This window comes from Spinacia oleracea, chromosome 1, assembly GCF_020520425.1.
Source record: "Spinacia oleracea cultivar Varoflay chromosome 1, BTI_SOV_V1, whole genome shotgun sequence".
NCBI lineage: Eukaryota > Viridiplantae > Streptophyta > Magnoliopsida > Caryophyllales > Amaranthaceae > Spinacia > Spinacia oleracea.
This window is the reverse complement of record NC_079487.1, coordinates 111,327,993-111,355,165: the sequence shown is the minus strand read 5'-3', so window position 1 is coordinate 111,355,165 and position 27,173 is coordinate 111,327,993. Positions and strand designations below refer to the sequence as shown.

The window sequence follows — 27,173 nt, the reverse complement described above, 5'->3', positions numbered from 1 at the left end:
TTCAAAAGATGATCAAAATGCATAGTTAAATAACATAAAAGTCAACATGGTGTGATGCTCGGGAAACGGAAGAAGTATTTAATATCCCGGCAATATATTTTGTGGATTTATATAAGAAATCCTCTCGAGAATTATCATTGTATGATTGTATCAATAATATTAAACTTCGTCCTCCATCAATTAATTGGTTCGAGTCTCAGGACCCTTCCTCTTCAATAAAAAAGTTTATCTAAATCGAGAGAAAGATATCAATATATGAGTAGAACACCTTCCTCAGGTACTCAGTTTCTTTGCTTACAAAGCTTATTTAATTTTTGGCTTATAGTATTTGTTGTCAGATCTGATTACTCTCCTCTAATTTCTTTTAGTCTTTTCTTTGGCAGAAACTCACTAAGATTGGTTGCTAAATTGTGTTTGCTTTTGATTTATGATGAATATGATGTGTGTTGAGTAATTAAAGTAATAATCATCATCATCATCATCATCCATCAATCAATAAAATTAAATCTTTATTAGTAAAGTTGAGTAAAAAAAATATTAATTCTAATCTCTATTATACAAGTCAAGTTTTCAAAGACCAAAGTGCCATTACATTACTTTTTATGTTATTTTATGGAATGATTGGTGTATATTTATGAAATTTGAATCATACATCACGTGTATTTATATCTAGTAAAGTCGGATGAATGGGAACTGAATAGAGCTTGATTTAATTCTTAAAATGTTTTGGCAAACAATACTTTCTTGATTTGATTCTTAAAATGTTCAGAAAAGGAAACATATTAGCTGGATTTTAACTTTAAAGTCTGTTTTCAAGTAACTTACAAAATCTGTTATGATTTGTGTGTATGTGTGTTCACACTTCACACTATTATGTCTTTAATTGATTTTAGGAATCCAATGAGATTTTTATACAACACATGATATTTGCCTCTAGTTTTTTTTTTATTTTATTATAAAAGCTAAACATAATACCTTCGTAAGTGATAAACCATATGCTTTCATTAAAAGTCCAAAATTTTGAAAGTTGAAAAGAAAAGCCTGATCAATCATTGTGATATTTGCCTCATCTTGTTTGTGTCAAGGCTACCTCAAGGTAACCTCTCCATTTCACTTAATTTCAGTGAAAAATGTCTATGTACTACGTATAACATGTAGTACCTTTTTTTTTGATAAAATATACGGAGTAACAGGTAGTACCTAGCATATACTATAACGAATGATATTACTTTGCCTATATACTTGATTGTTTGTACCGTGTTAGCAAATGGGTAATAAAAAAAATATAGTCTTCAAATTTTATTTTAGTAGTAACACATGAAATTTTTAACTTCGGAGTATAATAGTCATACGATAATCGATTAGACAAATGATGAAATTCAATTGAACCAATGTTTACATTCATTTGCAAAATGTGCATTGAAATGTCTGAAATCATGTAAGACATTTTGTCAATATCTGCCCTTGCATAGTTGCATGATTATTGAGTATGCGTGTATAACATGCACATAACGGCAAAGACTGTCGATATAAACTATGGTGTTTTGGTTTAAATGGTAAAACATAATTATAGGGGGCCGATAAATGGATTTACAAGAATTTCTCCACATGAATGAAGGTGATGGTGAACTTAGCTATTCTCAGAATTCTTTTGTCCAGGTAAAACTAAGACTCAACCTATACTGTATTAGGTATTCTTAGGCTCCGTTTGGTAGGGTGTAAAACGTTTTCATGGAAAACGATTTTCCTCTTTTCAATCATTTTACGTTGTTTGGTTGGGTAAGGGATGTAAAACAATTTTCCATGACTCCCTCAAAGGTGGAAAACCCTTTTCCTTTTTTCCTCCTTACCTCCCTCTCCTTTCTTCCCCTCAATCTTCACCATCTTCTTTCATTTTCCTTTAAGTTACCAAACAAAGGAAAACTAGTTTGGAATTGTGTTTTCCTTTGAAAAATGTTTTCCATGGAAAATCATTTTACAATGAAAACGTTTTACGCCCTACCAAACGGAGCCTTAGAGTCCTATAATGTTTTTTTTTAATAATTAATTGATTGATTTTATTAACGTGATTGTTACAGAAAGGAGTGAGTTTAATGGGCCAACCTATGCTAGAGAGTGCAATTCAATCCATAATCACAGAAGTTAAAAGTCCAAGTAAGGTAATTAAAGTGGCTGATATGGGCTGTGGAGTGGGCCCAGTACCATTGGCTGTAGTATCATTGGTGATACAAAATGTGCAAAAGAAGTGCAAGGAATTAAAGTGGGAAGAGAATGAAATGCCTGAAATTATTGTGTTCTTGAATGATCTTCCATCAAATGATTTCAACTTGCTATTTAAAGAATTGTTGAAAATGGAGTTACTAAAAAGGAAAGATGGTGTGCCCTTGTGTTACTTAATGACTACTCCTGGATCCTACTATGGTAGGCTTTTCCCTAAGAATGTCCTGCACTTTGTTCATGCAAATTACTCCCTTCACTGGCTATCCCAGGTTTGTTTTCTCTTCTTTTCTTTTCAATTATGGTGGTATTTTGGATGGTTACAGTTAGACTTGTTAAACGAGTCGGTCGTGTTGGATCAAAAAAATTACTTTCGGGTTCGGGTTAATATGGGTAGGTACTTTTAGGTTCGGGTTTACAAATTAATTCTTGTTCAAGACCTATAACTTTCGGGTTCGGATTAATATGGGTCGGTCAATTTCAGGTCCGGGTTTATAAATTCTTGTTCAAGACCTATAACTTTTGGGTTTGGGTTAATATGGGTCGGTCCCTTTCAGTTTTAGGTTTAGGTTTACAAATTCTTGTTCAAGACATATATAACTTTCGGGTTCGGGTCGACCTAACAGGTTGAAAGATTTAAAAACATGTACGGAGTATTATGTTTTCATTAATTTGTATAATAAATTTACAAAATATGCGCGCAAATTAACAAATTTCCATACACAAGTTATATTTAGTAAATTCAACTATAAAATGACGTACTCCGTATAACTCAAATCAAAATCATGTTACACTCAACGATAGTAACGACATGTTTATTGGGCTTGAAATTTCTTATATTTTCATTTATTAATATAAATACAACGATTTTCAATAAGTCGGGTCAAAAACGAATTTGGTGGATTTTGACGTATTACTTTTCGAGTTGTTTGCGTTCTAATAAAATCGGGTTACATATCACAAAATCTTGTTCAAGTGCCAAAATTTTCGGATCGATTTTGGGTCAGGTTGACTTTTTATATGTCTAGCTACGGTAATACATACGTTCATGTACGGATCGTAGTATTTGTTACTAAGATGATTGATTTGTGAAGGCACCACCGGGGCTCTATAGTGAAGAAGGCATGCCGATAAACAAGGGGAACATCTACATATCCAAGACAAGTCCTAAGATTGTTGCAAAAGCTTACTTGGCTCAATTTCAACAAGACTTGACCAAATTCCTCAAGTGTCGTTCTGAAGAAGTGTATTCAAAGGGCCGTATGCTTTTGACATTTCGAGGTAGGCCAGTTTCTTCAGATGCATCGACATGGCAGCCGTGGGAACTCCAAATATTGGCTCTGGCCATCACTCATCTTGTTTCACAGGTAATTTCTGGTTTAGCTTATCATTAAGAATTTTAATGTATTACTATTACTTGGTGATCGAAGTCTAGGGGTATCAATTACGCTTTCTTCTGTTCGACTTATTTGGATTTATTGCAGACAAAATAAGTTCAGATAATATAAGTTTAGAAAAAATAATTAAGGTTGTTTATCAGGGTTTGATCAATGAATCGAAGCTAGACGCCTTCGATTTCCCATACTATGGAGCTAGCAAAGACGAAATAGAAAGCATAGTGCAAGAGGAAGGGTCATTTAAGATTGAGAATGTGAATACAACAGCGCAACATGTTGCACATGAAATGGAGGACAATGTGGAAAGGGCAAAAATCATAAGCAAATTCACAAGATCCTTTACTGAATCCTTGATTTCGCGTCACTTTGGAGAAGATGTGGTGGAGCTATTGTATCAGAAATTCACCCAGCTTATGTGTGAGCATTTATCTAATGGAGAATCTGCTGAGCACCACAACATTATCATATTACTCAAGAGATCTTAATTAGTGCATTATTCTTGTTTGCATTATATTTGTTTTAATGCATAATAAAAACGTAGTACAAAATAAAAGATACGTCATGCAAATATGTGTTGGATTATATCATGGCCTATGTGTAGAATTGAACTTCATGAAGTAAACCCTAGACTATCAGTCTATCACATGAATATATATGACGTTCTAATCAATAACTTGTACCCGTTCGGTATCATTATGAGAAGGTAACAACGTAAACATGCTACATATGTATTAAATGGCCGGAGTAATAATTTATTTATTTTTAAGAGAAATTAACAAGAATTATCTCAAATATTTGTAATCTTCTTATCTTAATCTCAACTACCCTTAAAGCTAAAATAATAACCCCAACTATTCGGCGATCCTTCTCAAACTAGTGTCAAACCGGCCATCAACAATATTTTAACCGATTAAGAAGGTAAGAATATGCACATGTCACTTTTTAATTCACTAGTTGTTGGACCGTGCGCTAGCGCGTACGGTCCCCCAAGATATACAAATTATTTTGTAAAAATATTATGTGAAAGACACTATTTTATAATAAAAACTAGAAATGATATGCTAAAGTTGGATTTTTATGTAATAGATAATATGAAATCATTATACGCCTGTACGCAGTGGCGGATCTTGAACCAATTATTAAGGGGGGCCGAGGAAATTTTCTTGGCAAATAAATTAACATACATAGAACTACAAAAATAACATGAAATTTCAAATATGATTAGAATAACAATAATTATAATATAAATTGTTTCTACATTTCAAAAGATGTGTGTTACTTCATAATTTCTGTAAAAAATACAAGTTAAAATAATGTCCTACGTTCTTTCAACAATCTAAAATCATTAATAATAGACTTTATAAGTACTAAACGTTTTAGAAATTTTCCTCTCAATGTAGATACCTAAGTTGTCTGTCCATTATATTATTTATATATAGTATGTACAGTTACTTGCTCCAAAATTCCAAAAAAATCCAAATACAATAGGCAAATTACAAATTGAGTTACGCCGTATATAATTGCTCTTGCTAGTTGGTAGCCTTGGTGCTTCTGCAATTGTACGAATAATGGGAGCCAAAGTTTACACCCTCCTTCTTAAATTAAAGAATTATTATTGGCTTCTCTCTAAAAAAAAATTATGCCAATTATAATTTCACAGAAGAACAAGCAAACTAGCGGAAAACACATTGGTACAAGCATATGATTAGACATATACATTCTATTACTCTAGTATAATTATCAATTACATTAATTGACAGATTAATTAAAGGAGCAGATTCTTTTTTGTTGGGCAATGGGGGAAGCAAAATTTCAGCAAAGTAAATTAAAATGTTATACTTCGTACAATATTACAATTTGGATTTTTCTATTCTGGTGAAGAAAGGGGAAAGTAAAAAGTAAGCCTTTTTGTCTGACATCCCAGCGAACCCAACCCAACCCACGTGAAATCAAAAATCTTGCTGAGTTGTATTTTTATTTTCTCTTTTATTTCTGTAGGTATGAAGGGATAAAATTGGGCTGCATTGTGTAAAAAATTCAGGGGGGGCCCAATAGAAAAGTCCAACCTTAATTTTAATGTTTGGGGGGCCTGGCCCAGGCAGGCCAGACTTATAATCCGCCATTGCCTGTACGGGTATTTCCTATGAACATTGATTAATACATAGAGGAACATTGATCAATATAAGTCTTACATTTTCCCAAAAGTTCAAACAAACCATAAAACATTTAATAGTGGTATTCGCTAGAATTATCTTGAAGTTTTCATTTCCATTGAGAACCCTTTCTGAAATGAGCAAGTCTATATCATATTGGAGGATCAGACGGTCTCGTGCAAGCTCCTCTTCGTTATTGTTACACTATTCCATATACTGTTGCAAAAGGATCATGAAATCAAGTTCCACGAAGTTTAGCACATCACAATGAGAAACACTTGGCTACAAAAAAAGCATACGGAGTACCATTCTGACCCGTTTAACACTCCAGCCATTTAAATTTAATTTAAAAATTTATCAAAAACGGCCAAATGAAAACACCAGATAAAGGGAAGTTACCTTACGGAGGTGCTTCCAATTCAATTTTTATAAATTTCGGAGTTTCCAATTTTGTAAGGGATATAGATTTTTATCATCATCAATTTCCATCTTAAATTTGTTTACATATTTTTATGAGATTAAGGTGAAGATAAATATAATAACCCATTCACATTTTCTTTTAGTTTATCATGCACCTTTTTTTTTTTTTTCTTCTTCTGAGATTTGGACTCAAACTTAATATATGGATATTCGTTCTTAAATAAACGTGAGACACTTAAAGAAATACCCAACCTAATTAGTAATTACTATGTATCATAAATCTCCACATTTCACATCAAACATAATTTCATATAAAAAAAAAACTAACAGTTCAATACTTCAATCACTCCCATCTTAACTAAAGCAATAAACTTCCGTCTCCCAAATAACTTTAGACCAAATAAAACTTATCTACCATCACAATAAAAAAACGGAGGATGAATTAGATTATTAAAGTCTAGCAAAAGCAAAACATTTCTCTCTCTCTCTCTCTCTCTCTCTCTCTCTAATTCTCATATCCACACCTTACTTTTTATCAATCTTTCTATATTGTATGTACCTCAACTTTATCATATGCCCCTTATATCCCTAACCCTTTATTAAGAAACTACTCTATCTCTTCCTCATTCATGCAAGTACTATAAGAAAGGTCCCCAGTGAAAAATAGATATTTGTATCCCTCTCCCTCCCTCCCCTTTCTTCCCACAACCTTCAATCCAAACAAGGTAGCTTGTTCCCCTCCCTTTCCTCCCTCTTTTTCTCCCCATTTCCTCTTATACAAATAATGTGTTATAGTAATTTGTGTTCATCATTGAGCCCGATAAAACTTTCCTCCTTGGCCATACTTTTCAGAAGCAATTGTCCCGGGCCCCTTGAGCCTCGGGTACTTTAAGAGTTAATCAACAACTTATGCATTCTTGTATATGTCTGTGATGTTTCAACCTCCTTATGAAAGACATACTTATTTTTTCTTTTGACATAATTTTGATCTCAATTTAACATAATTAGTGATAGAACTCCTTTTTACATGGGACGATCAAGGAGAAAAATCTAGGATATTTGAGTGTTCAGTGTGAAGGAGTATACAAAGTAAGATATTTACATAATAGATTAAAGAAAATAAAGATTGAATAAATTCAATGATCAAGCTAGAAAAGTAGCTCAAAATGTTATCCATTGATCGGACCATTGATAGAATATCGGCTCTCTTATGTAGAAAAGATATTTTGCCTCAGCCACATTCTCTGCTACCATGATAACAAGATAATTGATCTCCACCATGCCCATTAGCAGACTGCAACCATTATGGTGACATGGTCTGACGCAAGCCTTACTTCTATGATCTCTCATGCACTCTTGAAAAATCTCCCTGCAAAAGCAATAATTTGTGAGAAAGGACCTCAAAAATGCAATGCAAGCTTCAAATGAAAAGGAGAGTACATACACGGTTTTTTTCATCGATACAAAAAGAAATAATTTTAGCAAACAATGTCTTTAATCCAGTGGTGTTTTAGGCTGCAAAATAAATTAATATTCAGGACGCAAGAAAGATGAAGGCACTGTCTAAGCCCATTGGTTGGATCATCAAGAAACAAGAGACGAGGGTCTGTAAGTATTTCAAGGGAAATTCTTAGTCTCCTTGCCTCTCCACCACTTATGCCCCCTCAGACGCCAGTTGTCAATTATCGTATCAACACATTCTTGTAGACCATTTCCATTTTGGCCCCTTCTACGATCCCTAGCTTAGACCTCTTATTTAGTCGGATCTTTTACCAAACTAGCTACTTTTACAATTTTATTTACCAAAATGGCTACTTTTAAAATCTATTTACCAAATTAGCTACTACGTATAATTTATTTACCAAAATGACTATTTTCATTTTGTGGCAAAAACAATTAAACTGGTTTTGTTTGATGCATTTTTTTAGTATAGTTAACCGGCTTTTTGGGGGTTTAGTTATCTTTTATTTTTGTTTACTTTATAATCCCAATTAATTTTTCTTTTGAATTTGCCCATAAATAATATAAAATGTTGCTCTTGATGGTTTAATTTTGATACATACACGATACAGCATACTAATACTTTAAGTTCATTTTTTTTACCCATTTTAATATTTTAATTATGTTTACTTTTTGACAATATAAACTCCAATGGTCGGAATTTTTTTATTATGCATGCTTGTTATGACGCATTATCTTCTCAACTTACACACTTGCTACATATTTCTTGCTCCAATGATAAGTTAATTATTAATTAATTATTTTAATTAATTTTTATTCAATTCATAGTTTCAACTTAATAATGAGAAATTACAGTAATTTAAAAAATAAAAAATTACAATTGAGTATAGTAAGATAGTGGTCCGACTTGTAGGGATAATAGACGCAAAAATTTGCATTGTTAGACGCATTTATTGCACGCGTTACTTTTCTCCTTCATGTCACTTTCACGCACACGGTTTTAGAGTATGTTAAATTCTTGGTTGATCGAGTTTGCCAAGCAAATTCGTTTAACACAACGAATTCGCGTAGCTAAGAGATCGGATTAACAATATCTGCAACAAGGTTCAACTAATTTCTTTATATTTGTAATATTTGCGAGCAAGTCTTTTAAAAACTTTGAAGTTGCTAAGAGACTAAAAATATACTACGTAAGTAAATTGTCAATCGGTTCATTAATAAAAAAATTCATATCGGTTCACTGTGTAAAAAAATCAAACCGGTTAATTGGTTTTAAAAAAACTCAAACCGGTTTATTGGTTTTTAATTGAAAGTAAAAAATTAGCTACTTTTTTTTTGAAACTAATTAAAGAATAGCTACTTTGGAAAATACAATTTAAAACTAGCCGTTTTGGTAAATAAAATTTTAAAAGTAGCTAGTTTGGTAAAAGATCCTATTTAGTCAAGTTTGGTGGAAGCCTTAAATATGTTGAGTAAGTGTCTCTCTTATTGTCAAAGTTCTTAGGATTATATTACATTGTGTCACATATGCCTGCAAATAAGATAATTCAACATACATATGCTGTTTCTTTTTTGTAATTTCCTTGTTGGATTTTTATGCAGTGTATTTTATGCCCTGAATTCAAACACATATTGAACAAAAAAACGACATTAATATAGATTACTTCATCCGTCTTAGTTGCATACAACATACTACATGTAAAAAATCCAACACGTCAGAATCGGAAGCAGCTTTCCCAGATACAAATGGAAAAGATAAATTCAAATTTAGAAAATAACAATAAGCAGTGACATTTTAACCTCCGAAATTATCCCACCTTAATCTGAAAATTACTTGGAAAACATTATTTGAAACAAAGCCAAACAAAGAGCCATCATCACGCTAATGTTTATTATCAATTTCTGAATTGTTGGATGTTTATGTTCAACTTCTGTACTGTTCTATCTCCGTCCCAATATAAGAGTCTTTTTCAGGTTAGAGACATTACTTATTATGATACTTGAAAGTTAAAACTGATGTTGCAAAATAAGCTAATTTGAATAATTACATAAGACCTACGAAATAATCTTCGTTTTTCATGTAATATTGTTAAGTTTCAGAGAAATATGAAATGTGTCTGGGTAACTCAATAAGGATGAGGAGAGTTCAATCCATGCTAAAATTAATTAGCACCATATGGGACAATTAGTCTCAACTCATATGTAGGTTAACCTTCTCAACAAATACCAATTTGTTACAAAAGGTCTTGCGCGCACAAGCCAAGATAACTTTTATGCAGTTTTTCGTAACTTTAACCTATTTTTCTGTAACTTTTATATTATAAAATTAAAAAGTGGATAGATAAACATTTTAAAGGGTTAAATGATTAATTTATACATTATTAGTGATTTTGAAGAAATAATTTTTATTCAAATGAAAAAAGTTGTCATTAAAAAATAGATAACTTTTACATATATAAATGTAACTTTTAAGCATTTTGAGCCAACTTTTACTCCGGTGTACAATATTTATTGTACACCCATTGTAAATAAGAATTTGTGAATTTGTTATCTTGACACACACTTTAAGAAAGAGAATAAATAAAGTAATAACCGTACATTCTTCTTTATCAAGTACGAAATTGAGAGAATTTCTGTCCTACGGAAATCTCGCCCTATGTACTCTCAGATATTTTGTCCCTAAATTGATACATTAGCTCTATCTTTCCCCTCAAAAAAAAAGTACGAGATTAAATAAAGTTCTTCTTTATCAAGTACAATTGTACAAATATTAAAAGTTGATCATATATAAGTCAGTGTTAATCTATTACATTACCTGTATATCAGGGATTAATTAAGAGAGAGAAAGCAGACACGTTTGCAATGCCATTACACTATCCCTCAAAAGAAGAAATCCAGGGAATAGTGATTGAAGAAGGATCGTTTACAATTGAGAAAATGGTAACAGTCGTTGAGAAAGCAGCCGAAGAGATAAATGACGTTATAGATAGGGCTGAAAGTCTGAAACAATAGCTAAAGCTATAAGGGCGGCCGTTGAGGTTTTGGTTTCACATCAATTTGGAGAACAAGTATGGAGTGCTTTGTATAATTAGCTCACTCACGTTGCCTTGCACCACTTGGAAACACAAATTCTTATTTACATGGGTTGTACGATAAATACTGTGCACCGAAGTTAAAGTTAACGTAAAATGTTTAAAAGTTACCCTTATATACGTAAAAGTTATCTATCTTTTACTGCTAAATTTTTCATTTTAATAAAAAATATTTCTTCAAAATCACTAATAATGTATAGAATTCATCATTTAGCCTTTTAAAATGTTTATCGATCAACTTCTTTTTTAATAATATAAAAATTAGAGAAAATTGGATAAAAGTTAAAGAAAATCGAGTAAAAATTATATTGGTGTACAATAAATTTATTGTACACCTTGTGCATGCAAGACCTTTTGCTTAACAATAACATGGACTGAACTTGACTTTTAAAAGTTCTTGTCGACTCACAATTGACTAGGCTATTGGTTCCTTTCTGATTCTTTCTCCTCGTCTGTATTAATTTCCTCTATTTCACAAAACCTTAGCAATTTTCGTTATATTTTCTTTTTTTAATGTTATTTGTGAATTAATGTGTATGTTTTCTCCGTTTTTATCCGTTCACACATTCGACCTACTATTTAAAAAGAATTAAAAATTAACCATAATTTTTAGCATACCTCGACTTAATTTTTCAAGTCAGTAAAACTTTTCAAGATCCTAGTTATACGCGTAGAGCAACAAGAGATTCCTTTGATAGTGTATCGTTATTCGACACCCGCGTTTTCTAAAAACGCCCGTATTTAAAGCACAAAAATACGGTTTTACCCTTTTAATAATAATAATAATAATAATAATAATAATAATAATAATAATAATAATAATAATAATTACGATAATAATTTACCCCAAAAAATAATTACGATAATAAAAAAAATTAAAAAAATTAACCAATTTGTTTTAGAAACACACTTCATCACTAAACTGTGTAGTGCCTGGTCAATCAAACATCATAAATTAATTCATCACTAAACTGTGTTGCTATGAGGACCTTGAACACCTTTTGTAATACATTTTGATTTTTCACTGTACAATCGAACGAGGCTGCCAATGAATCTGTGATATTTCCAAATAATTATGCACATAATAATTGCAGGTCGACGAGCATGGTTCTCCAACCCCGGCCGGCATGAATGCAATGAAGTACACGGAAGAAATTCAGTTAACCCGGCCGCGCACGGGAATAGCTTCGACGACATGGGGGCCGCGCACGGGAATAGCTTCGAAGACATGGGGGCCGCGCACGGGAATTGCGTGCGGCAAGGAACCCGCGCAGATCTTGTGCGCCGCCACCATGTCGCTGATGCAATTCCCGTGCGCGGACGTGGTGTCGCCGGTGCGATATCTGTGCCTGACCGATATTTTGAAAGAAAAAATAACATTGTAATTTTTACTTCGACGTGGTGTTGGCCGGCTGTGCCGTGGTGGTTTACTAAGAAGAGGAAAACGAATTCTTTTGTTATTATTATTATTACTATTATTAGGAATATTATTATTATTATTTTGATAATCTTCTTTTGTTATTATTAGACAAGGGTATTAGAATAAGTAAAAATCTTTTATTTTAGTAATGTAAAATGTTGTCAATATTATGCACCTTTACGAGCCAAGCTAAGCTAAAATTAAGGCTACAATTAAGGGTAAGACTAAATTATTTACATTACAAAGCAAAGATATATACTCACTAAAACATTACTAAAATAAAAGATTATTTAGTTTCAAAAGATTATTTACTTATTGTAGTATAGATTATTTACTTATTCTAATAAATTAGAGGGGTTAAGGGGTAAAGAGTGGGTGAGTGAATAGAAAAGGGCAAATATGTATTTTCACACGTAAAATGTGGGCGTTTTTAGAAAAATGCGGGCGTCGTTTAAAAACCCCCCATTTGATAATATGTACAGGTATCAATTTCACAGGAAATAAACAATTTTTATTTCTTCATTATACTCATTAGCTACCAATTGACTGTTGGTTCAGTGGTGATTGAGGCTGAACTTGGTAGGGAGGACCTGTGTTCGATCCCCCGCAACAACAATTGGGAGGGGAATGGAACCTATCCACTCAGAACTCGCCCCGAATCCGGATTATCCCTAAGGTGAACCGGATGGTACACAAAAAAAAAAAAAAAAAAAAAATTATACTCATTAGCTCTTGGTCTCTTACATTTGTGCAATGGACACGAATCCACACGATAATTTGTACACACTGTAATTAACATACAAACAAAAGAGAAGTACACGAATTTGACATTCATCATTTTATTATAATTCAATAGCAGCCATTTAGGCAGCAGAGATGTCAATGGACTTGACCTCAGGCTTCTTCTCTTCCATTTTAGGAACAGTGACAGATTCTCCATATTCGCCTTAATCTCCTCCATCTTTGCATTCTCCGGCAGCCTAAACCTCCTTAAGAACTTTCCAGAACTCCGTTCAATACGATGCCACCTGTCATGCTTCTCCTCTTGTTCCCTACTTCTCTCTCCACTGATCTGAAGCACCTTCCCGTCTTCCACCTCAACCTTCACCTCATCCTTCTTCAATCCGGGTAAATCTGCCTTGAACACGTGCGCCTCCGGTGTCTCCTTCCAGTCAATTCGGGCGTTGGCAAAAGCGGAAGTGTCGTGATTAGAAGAGAGAGACTGGAGAGGATCCCATATGTCGAAAATGTTGCTGCGTCGGTTTCCGAAGAAGCTTGGGATTAGCGACATTGTCGATCGGATTATATGAATAGCTGAACTAAAAGTAATTGAATTCTGAAATTGACAAGTATTTTATCCTGTTGTAAATTTGTGTGTTTGGTTGATGATGAAGGGAAGATGGTATTGATATATTTTTATATGATTGAATGAAGTATCTGGAAATAGTTTTACCGGTCATTCTATCTGTTTCTAGTCGAAGAAAACAGAGGACTGTGTAGGACGTTCTTCCCAAATTTTTGGCTGGATACCTATGCATAGGACTTTCAACGACGTCGTTTTGGCGTTTTTTGCATCAATCTCACCTTCTTTTCTTAGCGCCAGATTTGTTTCCTATTTTCCTTTTGCTTTGTAATCACGCTGATCACGCTGAAATCAATTCAAAATTTTCTCTCTCCTCTTCTAAAGCCATTAGGCAGTTTTTCTCTTTCAATTTTGCTGATTTCAATCTCCATGGCTTCCCCTGTTTCAACATTATGCTCTGTGAATGATTTTACTAGCAAAGCTTCCATTGATGCTATACTTGCTGAAATTAATGCTGATAATTCCTCAATACTCTCTACGTTGATGAAGCAATGTGAGTTTGATTCAATTATTTTTTTTGTTTTTCTTTTGTTTTGCGATTTTGATTTTGCGATTCTGATTTTGCGATTTTGATTTTCAATTGTGATTAGATTCAATTGTGATTAAAATTCTTTTTATATTTGTTTTTTTACGTTTATAGTTGTATTAGGTTTTAGTTTGATGAACTTTTTATCGTTTTTTAATATTTTGTATATTTTCAGATTTTACAATTTTTTGGAAAATTTACACTTGTTGTTTTTGATGATTTTGAACATTATTCACCTATATTATGAACATGACTTTTGTTATTTACTTTTGTGAATGTTTTTTTCGTTGTGATTATGTTATTATTGCAACACATTTATTGAAGTTTATGATTATGAACATTTGGTTTTAATATATGAACATCGTACAATCTAAATTGAACATCATCTTTTCCCTATATTTTTTAACAGTGTCTAAAGAAGTAGTAGTGGTTGAAAAAGCATCTGCATCAGAATTAATGTTAAAAGAAGTTAGGAGTGATGATGAAGCTTATGAAATGTATAATGATTATGCATTTAGGAAGGGTTTCAGTATTCGTAAGAGATTAATTAGGACTAGTCGTAGAACTGGTTTGTGGATTATGCGCAGATTTCTTTGTTCTAATTCTGGCTTTAAAGATGTCAAGAAGGAAACGTTGAGGAAGTATGAGAGGTCTGACTTGCGTACAGGTTTGGAGGTGTTTGGACTGTGGTGAGGCATAACATGACTCACAATCATCATATGATTCCCGCTGGCAAGAGATACTTGCTTAGGTCTCAAAGAGATATTACAGGGGAGCAGCTCAAGTATCTTAGTTCAATGAAAGCCAATGGTTGTAGAGTGTCTGATTTGCTTCGTGCAATGAGAAAAGAAGTGGGAGGATCTCCTAATTTAGGGTTTATTACTGCTGATGCATACAACGCTTTGGCTGCTGAAAAGGCAATGAAACTTGATGGTAAAGACTGTAATCAGTTAATTAATTAGGTACTTTGCTCAAAGACAATCTTCTGAGAGTGATTTTTATTATGATTTTGAGTTAGATGAACATGGACATTTAATTAGTTTCTTTTGGAGGGATGGAAGGATGAAAAGGGATTATGAATATTTTGGTGATTTATTGGTGTTTGATACGACATACCGGACAAATCGGTATGATATGATATGTGCACCATTTGTTGGAATGAATCATCATTGCAATAATGTTGTTTTTGGTTTGGGGTTCCTGGTTAATTAGCGTATTCCTTCTTTTATTTGGTTGTTTGAATCTTTTTTGCGATGAATGGGTGGTGGAATACCTCAAACTATAATGACAGATCAAGCTCCTGCCATTGCTGCTGCTATTAGGGATGTGTTTCCGGGTGCTAGTCACCGTTTGTGTACATGGCATCTTGGAGAGAATTCAAAGAAGAATATTGCTACGCAGAGAGCTATGAAAGGTTTTACTGAGTTGTTTAGTTATCTTCTGAAGTGCTGTGATACTGTTGCTGAGTTTGAACATTATTGGCCAAGGTATATTTCCTTTTTATTCTCATGTTCAATTCTTTATAGGTGTTGTTCAATTATAAAAACGTAATATTCATATTCATTGTAACTTTATAACATATATGAACATGTGCAAAACATTAAAACCAAATTTATAAAAAAATTTGAACATGTTGTTTTACATTTTGAACATGAATATTTCAACAGCTAATCTGAACATTATGAACATTATGTTTCACATTTAGAACATGAATATTTCAAAAAAAATTATAACCTATTTGAACATGATGTTTCACATTTTGAACATGTTGTTTCATATTGTGAACATGAATATTTTCAAAAAAATATTTCATGTTTCCACACGCTCTAGAACAATGATAATATCTAGGCAGGGACACTTCAGATCTTATAGTAAAGGATAATGAACATTTGGTCAAAAATTATGAACATTATAAATTTCAAAACGTAAATTCACATACAACTTTTAAATTGAGTAAAAAATGTTTAAACACTTAAATTCACTTACAATACAGCATCCGCAATACTCGATTCCACTCGATTGTTCTTTTTTCTGGAAAATGCGAAAAATTATGAACAAAAATCAAATTAAAATCTGGAAAACACGAAAAATTATGAACAAAAATCAAACTAAAATCTGGAAAACGCGATAAATTATGTACATTACTTACTTTTGCGTTCTTCCTCTATTTAATGTAATTTTTGTTCTACTGAGCTTCACTTCCTCACGGAGATCCATTTTTAGGGTTTCGAATTTTCCGAAACTGCCTCGATGTTCAGTTTTGTCACTGAATTGCGCTTTTGAACTGCAAATCGAGGTTTTATAGAGCGAAATCGGCGGTTTGAAGTGAGAGAGTGGGCGATTTGATGAGAGAGAGTGGGAGGTTTGATGAGAGAGAAAATGGCGAGATGTTGAGGAGAGAGAAAATGTCGAATTCACTTCCAATGACGTCAGGAGCAGTTTTATACGTGTTGCTGGTAAGAAGCATGTGCTTCGCGCGTGCCAATTAAATGATGAAACGACGCTGTATTGTTGCATATGCATATATAGATAGGTGGATACCTATCTATATATTAATAATTAGGACGTTCTTGTACTTTCCAGAAATTCGTTTTTGCCGGAGTCCGAAAATAGGGAAGGGCTAAACCCTTGGGCTTAATTTTGCGCAGTAGATTTGTGGCCCGTCAATAATGGGCTAGGAAACAATAAGATATCAATTGAATATTGCATAGCCCAAATTTCGTGTAGCTAGTATTTATGTTGCAAAAATAACAATACATAACTTTGGCCAGTTATATACTTCGTATTTAATTACAAAAACTTATTAAATAGTTGCATTTTCTAATCAAATAATCGTAGGAAAAGTAACCGTCGAATCAAGAATTTATGATTAACAACAGGATAGGATGTTATCCGATTACCAATCTCATAGGAAAATAGTTGTGTCGTGGTATGGAGGCCACTGACTTAGAAGCAAATTTCGCCACTAAGGGTACAGGTTTTCAAGTGACGAATGCCCCCCAAGGTTAACCCAACTCTCCTTCAAATCCGTGCACCCGAATTCAAAATGTGAAATTGCTCAAGAACTGCTCAGATATCTAATGAAATTTAGGGTTTATGTTTTGGTATTTCTATCTCTCCATGAATTTGAATATTATATTATTCCAGGAAAAGAATAATAGGGAGTATCCGAGTATATATATGTTTCACAAGAAAGGGAAACTAAACAAGGTGGATTCAAGTCCTACCAGTCCACTGGGTCATTTAGTCCGACTGGGCCCAAACTTTAAAAAACCTGCGAATGCATTATATTTCCAACAATTGCCAACTAATGCATACGGACATGAGACCTAGAAACCAGAGCAGTAAATGAATAGCTCGATACTTAAATGGTAGTATCCTAAAGGTTTGAACTAACACATAGTGGAGTGGGGTGTTCAACGATGTAGAGAGTGTCCAAAGGATTGAACTCCTAGATAATAGAAGGGACCCAACAACACATACCTTGCCATAGGAGCATGATCAATTCTGCGATGTATATGATATTTCATGGAAGGCAAATTATACAGTCACTCAATGAAATCCATACACGACACGACATTCGTACACGAAAGACATTGTTTGTCATACATAGCCCAGAATACCTTGGAATTCTAGTGAGCGCTCTAGTAAAACATACACAGTTTTTCATAGAAGGAGGTCATCCCTTCACACTCACGTAGGTGTTCCAATCGAACTGCATAACAATTTGTACCTTACAAACTAAGGCTAAGCTTCAAGCAAATACATCAACAAGAAATGTTTTTAGTTATACCAACGCACAAGATACAACGAATTGTACTTGTACTTGGGAAAAAAAAAATTGCATGAAAGGTACAACTACAAATCAATCTCACAACGTGATTAGTATCTAATATCATTTCATTGAGAACTAAGACTTAAACCAACTTCATTAGGCAAACCATACATTTAAGTCTTTAAGAGGTCGGTGGATAATAACTTAGCTCGTTTGCCAATCATAATTATTAAAAAAAAACGAAATTGAAGCTTAAGACAATGTGGCAAGAGATAGTTAAAGACAGCAGAATCGAAATGAAACCTGTTGTCCATGCAAAAGTTACACAAACACGTGTATCTACACGTATCAGTATTATCACCCCTCTTTCCCTTCCTTATAACACAACCCTCTTTCCTTTCCTTTCCACCCTACTTACTTCCATTCTTCCACTCTCTTCTTTCTCAACAATAATATTCAAAACCTCAAACTTTATCTATCAATAAAGCTATCTTAACAATGGCAACAATGGCAGACCGCGACCGCGATCGTGACTTCCGAGGAGAACCAAGGCAAGTCCATGTCCACACACAACACACAACTCTCCATGGCGGTAACGTAAGGGGTACAACTGGTACCGGGTTCGGATCCAGTTTCAGCGGTATGAACGGCCCGTCAGCTTCTCAAGTTGTTGCACTTGTAACTCTAGTTCCCGTCACGGGTACCCTCCTCTTCTTGGCGGGCCTTACTCTACTAGGGTCCATCATTGGCCTTTGCCTTGCTACCCCTGTTTTCCTCTTCTTCAGCCCTGTTCTTGTCCCCGCTGCCCTCCTCATGGGCCTTGCTGTTACTGGGTTTCTCTCATCGGGTGCGTTCGGGCTCACCGGGCTTTCGTCGTTATCCCGTGTGATTGGGTATCTTCGCCAGGCGGGGCATAATGTGCCAGATGATTTGGACTATGCGAAGCGTCGAATGGCGGATATGGCGGCGTTTGCTGGGCAGAAGACTAAGGATGTAGGGCAGACTATTGAGAGTAAAGCTCGTGAAAGTGGAACTACTGGTGCTACTACTGGTGGTACTACTGGTAGGACTTGATCGAATTAATAAGGGAAATGGGGCACAAATCTTGAGTTTCTTTGTTGGGTTTTGCAATGTGTAAATTGTCCGTTTCTTTCTTAGCTTGTTTATGTTGTTAATGGTGCTTTGATCTTATGCTTTATATCCAATAATTTTAAATTTTCAATGTAATGTTAATGCTTTTTTTAATTAATTATCTTACATGCAGAGTTGCAGACATATCTTTTGTTTCAGTTAAATCCTGTGTTTTGCTTAAACGTGATGTTTAGTACAGGTAAATTTCGAGTTTTTACTCACAATTACTGATTTTTTTTCCAAATTATTAACCTTGCGACCGGAGTGTTAAGGTTATCGTTTGTTCCTTCCTACTACCTCTTTTAATATTTTTTTTGGTTCTACTACGAGGAGTTCCCACCGCCTTCGGCGAGGTAATCTCCCGTGGGAGTTTGGGAGTTTGCATGGGTACCTCGATTGGTAGCATCCCTCCCAGTTGAGATTTTTTCCTTTCCCAAGGCTCGAACCCGAGATCTTGGTTAAGGAGCAAGAGGCCCTTAATCACTCATGCTAACCTCAATTGGTGCCTCTCTTTTAATATAATTAAATAATTAAAATAAAATATCTAGGATTTTATTACTAAATATACAAAGTGCATATTTATTAGCAAAAAATTTCCTGTAACCAAAATTTCCATATTAACCTAGGTCATAGATTTTATATTCAAAGGAAACAATTGAATAGAAACAAGAATTAAAAAAAAAGTATCAAATACGTCTCCAACCAAAACGATAAGAAAAGTATAAAATACCCATTTAGATCATAGGTTTGTATTTATAATTTATTTCGTACATAGTAGTAGTGATATTTCGTTCGTAATTGTTTGCCCATGCATGCACCAAAAATGTTTTTGTGATGAATTGGTTGTACTATGAAATTGAGAATAAATAAAAGTTTGTGATGAATTGGTTGTACTATGAAATTGAGAATAAATAAAAGTGGTTGGACCAAATAAATTTTATGTGAGATGAAAATTGTAATGAGTCAATATTTAGGAACGTGGGAAATAATTAACAAATTACACTGAGCCTATTTGGTATACTAATTTATAAAAAAAAATGAATAACATATTAGACTAGGCCTATTTGGTATACTATTTTTTTTTAAAGTTGACAGAGGCCCATGCCCCTTGGCCGGGATCCTTAATAACTTCTTCATTGTCTTAGTATATTTTATTTACACTAATTCTTAAATGGACTTAGTCCATACTAAATTTATTGTGAACCATGTCTTAAAATAAAGTCAGCAACTTTTTCCCAATTTATTTTGGCATATTATTAAGATTATTATGATAAAAATGTAAATTAGTATCGTTGATACATGTTTTGTGCTTGAATAATGTGATTTTAAGCCACGATTCGCTTTTAAAAATATAGGGTTACTATGCTTCAAAAAATGGTTACTATGTCTATGAATTTTGGTGTTTAGTTTATTATAGTTACTATATGAACAATAATGGTCACTATGAGTGTCAAAAGGGTGCTAGAGAAAACTATTAATTTTGGGTCCACACTAATATTATTGTGGACCAGGTCCACGCAAGAATAATCCTTTTATTTATAGGATACTTCCTCTATTCTTGAATATTTTAGTATACTCACACACCTACTAACCTGCTCCAAATTCTTGAATATTTTATTGTACACATTAAGTATTTTAGTATACTCACACACCTACTAACCTGCTCCAAGTATTGCCATATTGGGCTGTCAAAATGTGATCCCTCAACTAACAAAATCAACTAACAAGCTGAACGTCGGTCTGATTTTTATCCGATAACTTTTAACTAAACTGAACTGCTATGATGCTATCCGATCAGATAGCAATATTCGGAAATCGATTGTTACTCGATAAAAAAAACCCGATCCGACAAAAACTGGACTTGCATTTCCGAATCCGAATTCAATCAAAAAACCAGACCTGCATTTCCAGAATTCAATCAAATTGTTGCTAGTCAGATCCTATTTTCGACATAAATTATGTGATTTGAATTTTATCGTGAATTAATAGAAGTCTAAAAATTCTTTATTTGACATGTAATTTGAATTTTTATCGCGAATTCGAGAGTCACTCGATTATTAAAATACAAAAATACAAACTCAACTTGATACCGTTATTAATAGTATGATTAAGAGTATAAATGTTAACTTGTTGGATATCATTGGATTCGTTTCAGTATAAATTTTCTAAATATCAATTTTTTATAATTTTTACTAATACGAAATTAAAATTATTAACGGTCAAAGTAGTGCATTGGAGACCGCGCATAATAGAAAAGTGAGGAACATTATGGAACAGAGGGAGTACGTGACTTCAACATGCTGACGCTATCCTGGAACTGTGTACGTACATTTTACCACCTTCTAGAATTGTAGTTTAAGCGTAATCATCTTCATTTTATTTCCGAAAGAGGAGAGAGAGTGAAAGCGTAAATTTTAGTGAGATAGAGTGAGAACCCGTTAGTAAGAGAAAAAGTAAGGGAGCCAAAAATGGTGGTGAGCTGCAGTCTTATGATAGGTGCTGAATACAGCGAGAATGTATCCACCATTCAACCTATGGGTGGTTGCAATGCTCATAACTTCCCGCTGTCTTTCGAGGTTTCTCTCATCTTTCTTAGATTTAGGGTTCTTTTAATTTTGTTTCAATGTCGTTTTGATGTTTGCTATTTTGTGTGGTAGCTGAAATGCGGAAGCTGTGGAGAGTGGACTGAAGTAGGTGAGGCTCGGCGAAAATCTATTCGTGTTTCAAAGAAAGCTGCGGAGAATCTTTTGCCTATTCCGGCTCCGAAGTATGTCGTCAATGACCGCGCATAATGGAAGCACGACGAACGCAACAATTATCCATTGGCCTCTTAATGGACCTTATCACTATTCGATTTCTAATTTTTATTGGGTTTTTTTTTCATTTTTTTAATCTTCAACCTAATTATTAAATTTTCATTTACATAAATTGTACCCCCGTCTCTATTTAACGACTAATTAAGGCGGAGTAAGATTCTTTTATCAAAAAAAATAATCATCATAAATGAGGTAAAAAAAAGTTATACTCGTTCAAGTTCAGTCAAAGTGTTTAAAAGTTATCCGTTAATTAATTCTAATAATGCAACATTTGGTCATTTTTCTTAAATTAATCACACATACGGCATATATCTTAATAACCCAACCTTTTGGATCTATTTTTAATTTTTAATGGTCCCTTATGACCGTCCACCTGAATAACCGATTATTTTATTCTTTTTAAATTCTCATTCACCCCGAAAAGCTCATTCACGATCAATTATGCATCACCAAGTTTTCGGATCATTAAAGGAGTAGGGTTTGTCGACTTGGACAGGGATGCAAATATATATATACAAATATTTGTCAAAAGAATGCCTAGTCCTTAACCTTCCAAACACTTCCAATGAAACTACAAAGGAGAGAAATATAAAGAACAGAGAGTAGACAAGAAAAATAAAGCCGTGCACATGATCAAATAGAAAAAATAAATTGTAATTGGTCATCGCTCAAGCACTTACACAGTTAGCCCCTTGAAAAACTGGCACGACTATCCCTAAATAAATAATTAAAAATATATTTCGTGAAATGATATACATTAAAATGATTGATTCATTATATTGCATTATTTTAATTTCCCATAAAAATTAATATATATACAAAAACTTTTCCAAAAATTTATTATAATATGTTAGTCACAAAAAAAATATAATGATGAACAAACCTAATATTTAATAACATTTTAATGGAATAATTACAATGGTTATCGTGAAAAAACGATCTATATCAAATCACTATCATCCCATATGTTAAAAAATATTGTAGTATTAATGTTTTTGTAGTGTCCAAACTTTAGGACCCGTACAACGTACGATGATTAATACTTCGTAAATATTTTTAATACTTTTAACAATTTGACAATCATTTACAGAAAATTGAATAAAACAAATTATATTTCGTAACTGAATTTTTCATATACCAATAGATTTGATTTTTATTAGACATATAATAAATAAAAAATTAAGTTGAGTTATGAATTGTTATTATAATTCAACTGCAATTCAAAACCATATAATTAAATGTTTGTTTTTTTTATACTCTATGTATTTTACTAATTTAATTTCCGTAAAAATTGAAATATGAAATACCTTTCCAAAAATGATTGTACAATTTTATAATCAAATCACAAAAATAATAACACGTCAACCTAAAATTAATATTAAAATTTTAATGAAATAATTACAACAAATTTAAATGAAATAACGAAAATAATTACAACAAATTTAAATGAAATAACGATCCATAACCTACATTATCACATATATTCAAATTTTATTTGCTAATATTTTTTATAATTTTTACTAATACGAAATTAAAATTATTAACGGTCAAAGTAGTGCATTGGAGACCGCGCATAATAGAAAAGTGAGGAACATTATGGAACAGAGGGAGTACGTGACTTCAACATGCTGACGTTATCCTGGAACAGTGTACGTACATTTTACCACCTTCTAGAATTGTAGTTTAAGCGTAATCATCTTCATTTTATTTCCGAAAGAGGAGAGAGAGTGAAAGCGTAAATTTTAGTGAGATAGAGTGAGAGCCCGTTAGTGAGAGAAAAAGTAATGGAGCCAAAAATGGTGGTGAGCTACAGTCTTATGATAGGTGCTGAATACAACGAGAATGTATCCACCATTCAACCTATGGGTGGTTGCAATGCTCATAACTTCCCGCTGTCTTTCGAGGTTTCTCTCTCATCTTTCTTAGATTTAGGGTTCTTTTAATTTTGTTTCAATGTCGTTTTGATGTTTGCTATTTTGTGTGGTAGCTGAAATGCGGAAGCTGTGGAGAGTGGACTGAAGTAGGTGAGGCTCGGCGAAAATCTATTCGTGTTTCAAAGAAAGCTGCGGAGAATCTTTTGCCTATTCCGGCTCCGAAGTATGTCGTCAATGACCGCGCATAATGGAAGCACGACGAACGCAACAATTATCCATTGGCCTCTTAATGGACCTTATCACTATTCAATTTCTAATTTTTATTGGGTTTTTTTTTTGTTTTTTTAATCTTCAACAAATATGAATAGAATAACAATAATTATAATATAATTAAATTGTTTCTACATTTCAAAAGATGTGTGTTACTTCATAATTTCTGTAAAAAATACAAGTTAAAATAATGTCCTACGTTCTTTCAACAATCTAAAATCATTAATAAAAGACTTTATAAGTACTAAACGTTTTAGAAATTTTCCTCTCAATGTAGATACCTAAGTTGTCTGTCCATTATATTATTTATATATAGTATGTACAGTATACTTGCTCCAAAATTCCAAAAAAATCCAAATACAATAGGCAAATTACAAATTGAGTTACGCCGTATATAATTGCTCTTGCTAGTTGGTAGCCTTGGTGCTTCTGCAATTGTACGAATAATGGAGCCAAAGTTTACACCCTCCTTCTTAAATTAAAGAATTAGAGAAACTTTTGTGTGAGACCGCCTCACAGGAAAGACCGCCTTGTTGGCACTCTTGCTGGCAGCCATGTTGGCGCGTGTGCTGACGTCATACTGACGTCAGCATGTAACTTTTTTTTTGAAATTTTTTTTTTCGAAATTTTTTTTTTTGATATTTTTTTCAGGCTTAACTAATTGGACTTCAAGCTTAACTAATTGGACTTTAAGCTTAACTAATTGGATTTCAGGCTTAACTAATTGGATTTCAGGCTTAAATATTTTTTTTTCGATTCGAATTTTTTTTTCCGAATTTTTTTTGGTACTAACTAAACTAGTGTAAAACATAACTAAAAGTAATAAAAATCATATTTAATTGAATAACAAAATAGTTAAGGTATAAAGACAAATAGTTACACTTATGAGCCAAATAGTTATTGATTTTAAACATACTTATTATTAACTAAAACTCATAAAATCTTAACTAATTAGTTGCAATGCTTAACTAATTGATTTTATTGCTTAACTAATTGGTTTCAGTGCTTAACTAATTGGTTCAGTACTTAACTAATTGGTTTCGTTGCATAACTAATTGGTTTCGTTGCATAACTAATTGATTTCGTTGCTTAACTAATTGAATTTTAAACTTAACTAAATAGTTCCAGTGATAACTTAATTAAATCCAGTGCATAACTAATTGATTCTAGTGCTTCACTAATTGGTTGCATGGTTTAACTAATATGTTACATTACTTAACTAATTTATTACATTGCTTAACTAATTGGTTCTGAAGCTTAACTTATTAGTTTAATTTTTAACTAATTGATTCAATTGCTCAACTAATTATTTTCAATGCTTAAAAATTTGTACCTTAACTAAAAATCTGAAATTCGTTATCTGAAACTCAAAAATACATAACTAAAACTCAAAAAATATTAACTAAAACCAAGAAAATCGTAACTTAAACTGGTAAAATCATAACTAAAACTCAAAAAATCATAACTAGAGCCCTGAATGAAAACTCAAAAATACGTAACTAAAACTCAAAAAACCTTCACTAAAACCAAAAAAATCGTGACTAAAACTTAAAAATTCATAACTAAAACATAGAAAATCTGTCCAACAATTCCACCGAGAAGATCATTATTTCAGAATTATAACTAAAACTAAAACATAATTATTCTTAACTAAATATAAACCTAAAACACCAGTGCTTCCAGCTACGAATCCACAGTGTGACGCGATTCTATCACAATAATCGGCATCACACCACAGCACCAACACATCACAACCATCATCCAGACCGCCACCACCGCAAAGCCTCCTCCTCCTGTCGGAAACAAGAACAAATCAATTACATCCACATAAGCTGAAAAAAAGTAAACCTAAACAATCCAATCTTATCGACACCAAAAACCCAAAGGATTGACAACAAAAACCTAATCAATTCAATCAAAACGAAACAAAAACCTAATCGAATCAAAAACAAAATCGCAAGACCTAATTACATCAAAAATCAAAATCCAAAAACTCTAGCATAAGAACATAATAATTCATATAAATAAAATGAAAATCTACAGATTGTAGAAAACCTAACCTGTTTTGAAGGCGGAATCCGGTGGCTGAGGCAGACGGCCTTGGTGGCGAGAGAAGGCCTTCGTTACCACCGTTATCGACTTCTCCTTCTTCTCATTCATTCGACGCTCTACTCCTCGCTTCTCTTTCCGTTGCAGCCACCGCCGATGACGCCGAGGCCGAAGCCGAGACCACAGCTGCAGGCCGCTGCTGATGCGAGGTAAATCGCCGCCTCAGCTCCCTGCTTCTCCCATCCCCACGGTGCTCCTCCATCTCCATTCCTCTCTTCTAATCTTGCGACGATAACGTCGAGGATGACACGGCGGCGACGAAGACCGACTGCGGCGGCGACGGCGAAGATTTGGTAGAGAATTTGAGGGAGGAGAGAGAGCCATATCCAGAATTCTGAGGGAGGAGAGAGAATCAGATTTTGAGGTTGAAAATGTGAAAATGAAATGAAAAATAATGAAAAGGAAAATTTGGTAATATTAATCCAACCTTTGGCCTATTTTCTTTTATTAATCCCACCTACGACATATTTTTTAATAATCCCACCTTTACTACCCAACGACTTTTATTGGGCTTAAATGATCGTTAACCAGTGAAAAAGTCAACAAGATGGTTATGAATTGATGATGATGACTGAATATATCGAGAGAGAGTACTACCACGTAGGGATATATTACCTCCTACAACAAGTTTATTACCTGTTGAGCCCAATAAAAGTCGTTGGGTAGTAAAGGTGGGATTATTAAAAAATATGTCGTAGGTGGGGTTAATAAAAGAAAATCTGCCAAAGGTTGGATTAATATTACCAAATTTTCCTAATGAAAAATGTATATATATATTTATTAAAAAATATATACGGGCTGATGTCAGCAATTACGTGGCATGTTGGAGGCCATCAAGGCGGTCTTTCCTGTAAGACCGTCTTATAGAAAAGTTTGTAAAAGAATTATTATTGGCTTCTCTCTAAAAAAAAATTATGCCAATTATAATTTCACAGAAGAACAAGCAAACTAGCGGAAAACACATTGGTACAAGCATATGATTACATTCTATTACTCTAGTACTAGTTTTATATGCACGCGATGCGTGTGGGATTATATAAAAACTTAAAATCGTATTACTACTACTAAATATAAATATTAGATAAAAAAAATGTTCACAAAGTTCATATTTAAAAAAAAATAAGGTTATATTTTACAATCATACCTCTA

At 33.3% G+C, this 27,173-nt stretch overlaps 3 protein-coding genes and 1 pseudogene across 4 annotated transcripts; 3 read left to right on the top strand and 1 right to left on the bottom strand.

The window, feature by feature from the left end:
* LOC110802196 (3,7-dimethylxanthine N-methyltransferase TCS1) lies at positions 1–4,287 on the top strand. Of its 2 annotated transcripts, none has more exons than XM_022007631.2 (5): positions 1–277; positions 1,574–1,659; positions 2,079–2,489; positions 3,312–3,584; positions 3,758–4,287. In XM_022007631.2, the coding sequence occupies exons 2-5, from the start codon at positions 1,585–1,587 to the stop codon at positions 4,097–4,099; spliced, it is 1,101 nt and encodes a 366-aa protein (XP_021863323.2). In that variant the 5' UTR covers positions 1–277; positions 1,574–1,584; the 3' UTR covers positions 4,100–4,287. The 2 variants fall into 2 exon arrangements, with proteins under 2 accessions (XP_021863323.2, XP_056695784.1); XM_056839806.1 differs by lacking the exon at positions 1–277 and adding an exon at positions 937–1,096.
* Positions 4,288–12,896: 8,609 nt separating this feature from the next.
* On the bottom strand, positions 12,897–13,588 carry LOC110802186 (18.1 kDa class I heat shock protein-like; annotated as a pseudogene).
* Positions 13,589–13,892: 304 nt separating this feature from the next.
* LOC110802192 (uncharacterized) lies at positions 13,893–14,742 on the top strand. The gene is made up of 2 exons (XM_022007628.2): positions 13,893–14,016; positions 14,459–14,742. Exons 1-2 carry the CDS (start codon positions 13,893–13,895, stop codon positions 14,740–14,742), a joined length of 408 nt encoding a protein of 135 aa, XP_021863320.2.
* A 3,530-nt stretch (positions 14,743–18,272) lies between these two features.
* Positions 18,273–19,052, top strand: LOC110802201 (oleosin 18.2 kDa-like). The gene has a single exon (XM_022007637.2). The coding sequence runs from the start codon at positions 18,323–18,325 to the stop codon at positions 18,896–18,898; it is 576 nt and encodes a 191-aa protein (XP_021863329.2). The 5' UTR covers positions 18,273–18,322; the 3' UTR covers positions 18,899–19,052.
* The last annotated feature ends 8,121 nt before the right edge of the window (positions 19,053–27,173 follow it).